The sequence below is a fragment of the Triticum dicoccoides genome, chromosome 7A, assembly GCF_002162155.2.
Source record: "Triticum dicoccoides isolate Atlit2015 ecotype Zavitan chromosome 7A, WEW_v2.0, whole genome shotgun sequence".
NCBI lineage: Eukaryota > Viridiplantae > Streptophyta > Magnoliopsida > Poales > Poaceae > Triticum > Triticum dicoccoides.
Window position 1 is genome coordinate 260,836,639 of NC_041392.1, and position 3,868 is coordinate 260,840,506.

Consider the following 3,868-nt stretch of genomic DNA (forward strand, 5'->3'; position numbering starts at 1 on the left):
TCCCCGAATGTGCGGGTTCTACCTCATTTTTGTGTGGCAGAGGTGTCACAATCCTACGTGGTTGCCATTTGGACAACATCATTGGATGGCTCGTGGATCCGGACCGCTTGAACAGGTATGGAAGGTTTAAGCGTTCGTGTTGGATATGCCCTTAAGCGGACATGGAGTTTCTTAGCCCAAGATCATATGAGCTTGGGTTTTCCGTAAAATGAAAAAAAATCAAAAAAATATTTGTGACAAAACAAATCTTGTCAGTGATTGCAAATTTTCATCGTGAAATAATATTTCTAGAAGCCATGGCAAAATAAACAAAATCATGCTCCAAAAAAGTTATTTTCAAAGGCATCTTGGAGTGATGTTTTTTTTTTTTTGCCACCACTGCCAAGAATGTCATTTCACGCTGAAATTTTGCAAACATCGAAAACTGTTGTTGTAAAAAAAACAGGATTTTTTTTTTGAATATTTTCGATTTTACTGTTCATCCCGAACTTGTCTCCGCCATTTTGCTGACAATTTGTTAGTACAACTTTGGACGCCCACTACAAACTTAGATGATTTGATTTGACCGTATACAGCCACGGAATATAGGCGCTTTAACGGTTTGACCGTGCCTGGATGGTTGCCTTCCCCGCCACACAGTACACAGAACACCGGTGAAGGTCCGTGCGCACCACGGCTGCCAGTAGACTGGCTGCAATATCGGTAAAAGTAGCGATTCGCAGTAATTAAAGAAAATGTAAGGCACATAACAACTTTAATGAGCTTCTGGTCAGTGGCAGGAACAGAAAACCATTCAACCAAAAATTGCAAAGCAGTAAGCCAGCGAGGAATTTTATGACCAATAGAAAGTACTACCGCTGTTCCTAAATATAAGATGTTTTAGCAGTTGAAATCGAACTGCCAAAACATCTTATATTTAAGAACAGACGGCGTATATATCAAAACAACTAAAAAGTGGATAATTAAGAGCAACTAAAAAGTGGATATAATACTCAAAGTGAACATCCCGAAAGGACCAGCATCTCTGAGAAATAAGTTCTGATGGGCTAATGCTCAAATATCTGAAACTGTTTTAGCATATAAAGACCACTCGCGATCACAAGGATAGCATCAACCTTAACAAATCCTTACTCCATGTTGGTAACAAAAACATCAAGGAGGCAACAAACACTGCCAACAAAGATACTTGAGAAGAACTACAACTAAGATTCTTGGACGAATGCAGCCACTCCGTTAGCTTAGATAGCTTTCCTTGGTGCGACGACGTTGTCAGCCTACCAAAGGAGACAATATATGCTTTAGGAGACACAGCTAACCAAAACAGCACATAAGAACAGACAGCATGGCAATGTGATTGATGTAGGACTGATTAGAAGGTGAATCTTAAGAATCTTGAAGTTAGAAATATTGGACAAATTTACAAGTTCCAGATAGGCAGTAACTAAAACAAATGCATAAAACGAGCATACCTCCTTCTTCACAGGCTCTTCCTTCTCTGACAAGATCAGCTCAATGTGGCAGGGGTTGGACATGTAAGCTGCCATAGAGAAATATTAGCACCATGTCCAATGAAAGCAAATAGACATTTCAATATAACACCCTTTAGAACTTACGATTGATGCGTCCATGAGCACGGTATGTACGGCGCCTCTGCTTTTGGGCTTGGTTCACCTGGATGTGTGAAATGTAGAGGTTGTCGACGTCCAAGCCTTTAACCTATGTACGCAACACATAATAAGTTAACCAAAACAAATGCTCAGAATATGATGCATATCAAAAATAGAATGAGGATAAAATAGCAGCAGCAGTAGCATACCTCAGCGTTACTCTCAGCATTCTTCAGCAAATCCAACACGAACTGGGCCGACTTTGCAGGCCAGCGACCCTGCCCATTTGGCTGGTGGTTCTTTACTTGCGCGGTACGACCCACACCTCTGCAGTATCTCCGGAAGGGAATCGCTTGCTTGTGAGCGAGAACATCCTCAAGGTACCTCTTAGCCTTGCCCAAAGGCATCCTGCGAAGAGCAAACGCTGTCTCGCGTGTGTTCTGCATCCAGTATTAGCAAGTTAGCGAAACAAACAAGATATAACCATTTGACAATGATGGGACTACAAAATTATCAATCTAGCACAAAAACGAGGAACAACTGTGCTGGCACCAGGGTCCTATGATAAAATAACTGAATTTAGTTTTACAGATGCAAAATCTGGCAGAAAAAGATTGCAGGCCAACAGACCATTCCCTTCCCTTACACATTATTAGCCTTAAGAAGCAACGGTACTACATTGGGATATTTTTCACCAAGTTCAGAGAGTGAGCAATGCTTGGTATGCATACGTCAACAGAAAAGAAAAAATAGAGCAGGCTGACAAAAAGTTGGCGTCTTCATAACTAATGATATTCAAATTATGCAATATAAAGATAAGAAACAAGACGATGGAAAGCTATCAAACAACATAAACGAAACTATAATGATATATCAGACCAAGAATCATCTAAACAATTAATCCCGACTTGGATACATCGGAGCCAGGATCTTCTAAACAATTAATCCTGACTTCTAGAGGGGGGGCAAAGATCACTGAGACTTAGGAGTTTGAGCAGAGAAACCTGCAGCAACATCACAAAGTGATAACTATGACGCAAGCAATGAACACAACAATATTCAATGTTCCTATTAAACTGTAATGATATTTGCCAAAATTTAATGTGCAAAACACGGACTTCAAAATTGCAGACATTAGGTACAGAAATGAGAAGGATAAAGTAGCAGCAGCGTACTTAAGCGTGACTCTCAGCGTTCTTTAGCAAATACAACGCGAACTGGGCAGATTTTGGATTAAATGCGGACATTAGCTATGTACTTCCTCAAAACAAGACATGGTTAAAGATGATGTCACGTTCAGATTGCCTAAGAACCATTGGCGACTGTGACTAACGCCGGTAAAGAATGCATTGATATCCCTAAAGTAACCTGGTAACTGTGCATGCAAAGAACAGATCAGAACCATTACTCTTTAGGTTTGTCACAGTTCAATCATTCATGAGGCCATTTGTACACTCCCTAACCCTAAATCAACAAGATCGCATGAAAATTGACAAGAACGCTAGTCTGGGATCAATCAACCAGTAGCGCAACTCCACAGACAAAAAATCTCGCGTAGAGCAGGTTCACGGAACGCACCTTGAAGTGGACCCTGAGATCCTTGCCACAGGCCTTGGCCGCTGCGCACGAAAGCACGAAACATCGGATCAGAACCCACCACAAGCAGAAGGCAAAGCGCAAAGCAAGAAAAAATTCATTGAGGGGACAGAGGGAAGATAGATCTTACACTTGGTCGGGTTGGACGGATCCCTCGAGTACTTCACCTGCGACGAATGCAACAGCGAGGATGTCAGAGCGACGGCACGTACAGCAGGCAGAAGATTGTGCCTGAGAAGAGAGGGACGAGGCTTACCATGGCGGCGGCGGCGGGGGTTGCGGCCGGAGAGGAGGGATGGGAGGGTGAGTGCTGGCCTTGGCACGAACTCTTCCAACAGGGGGAAAACTGAGGAGGCGGTGGAGGTCTATGAGGAGGCGAGAAAACCCTAGAGCTTCACAGCTCTTCATGGGCTTACGGCCCAATGTCTCGTCTATGGGACAGGCCCGGCCTTTCTCTCTCTTGTTTTCCTCTGCGTTTCATCTTTTGTTTTCTTGCACCGCTCAAAAACAAATCTTTTGCTTTTTGTCTTTTGGGGAAAGCCATCATGATGACTTTATCTATATATATATATATATATATATATATATATATATATATATATATATATATATATATATATAGGAGTATTATCAAAATTCACCGGAAGTGCAAAGCACGTCAAACA

At 42.0% G+C, this 3,868-nt stretch overlaps 1 protein-coding gene across 1 annotated transcript; it reads right to left on the reverse strand.

The window, feature by feature from the left end:
- Positions 1–974: 974 nt before the first annotated feature.
- Positions 975–3,593, reverse strand: LOC119329349 (60S ribosomal protein L17-2-like). The gene is made up of 7 exons (XM_037602381.1): positions 3,460–3,593; positions 3,334–3,370; positions 3,186–3,226; positions 1,817–2,047; positions 1,614–1,716; positions 1,470–1,537; positions 975–1,274 (listed from the first exon to the last, which is right to left on the reverse strand). The coding sequence occupies exons 1-7, from the start codon at positions 3,460–3,462 to the stop codon at positions 1,239–1,241; spliced, it is 519 nt and encodes a 172-aa protein (XP_037458278.1). The 5' UTR covers positions 3,463–3,593; the 3' UTR covers positions 975–1,238.
- Between the last annotated feature and the right edge of the window lie 275 nt (positions 3,594–3,868).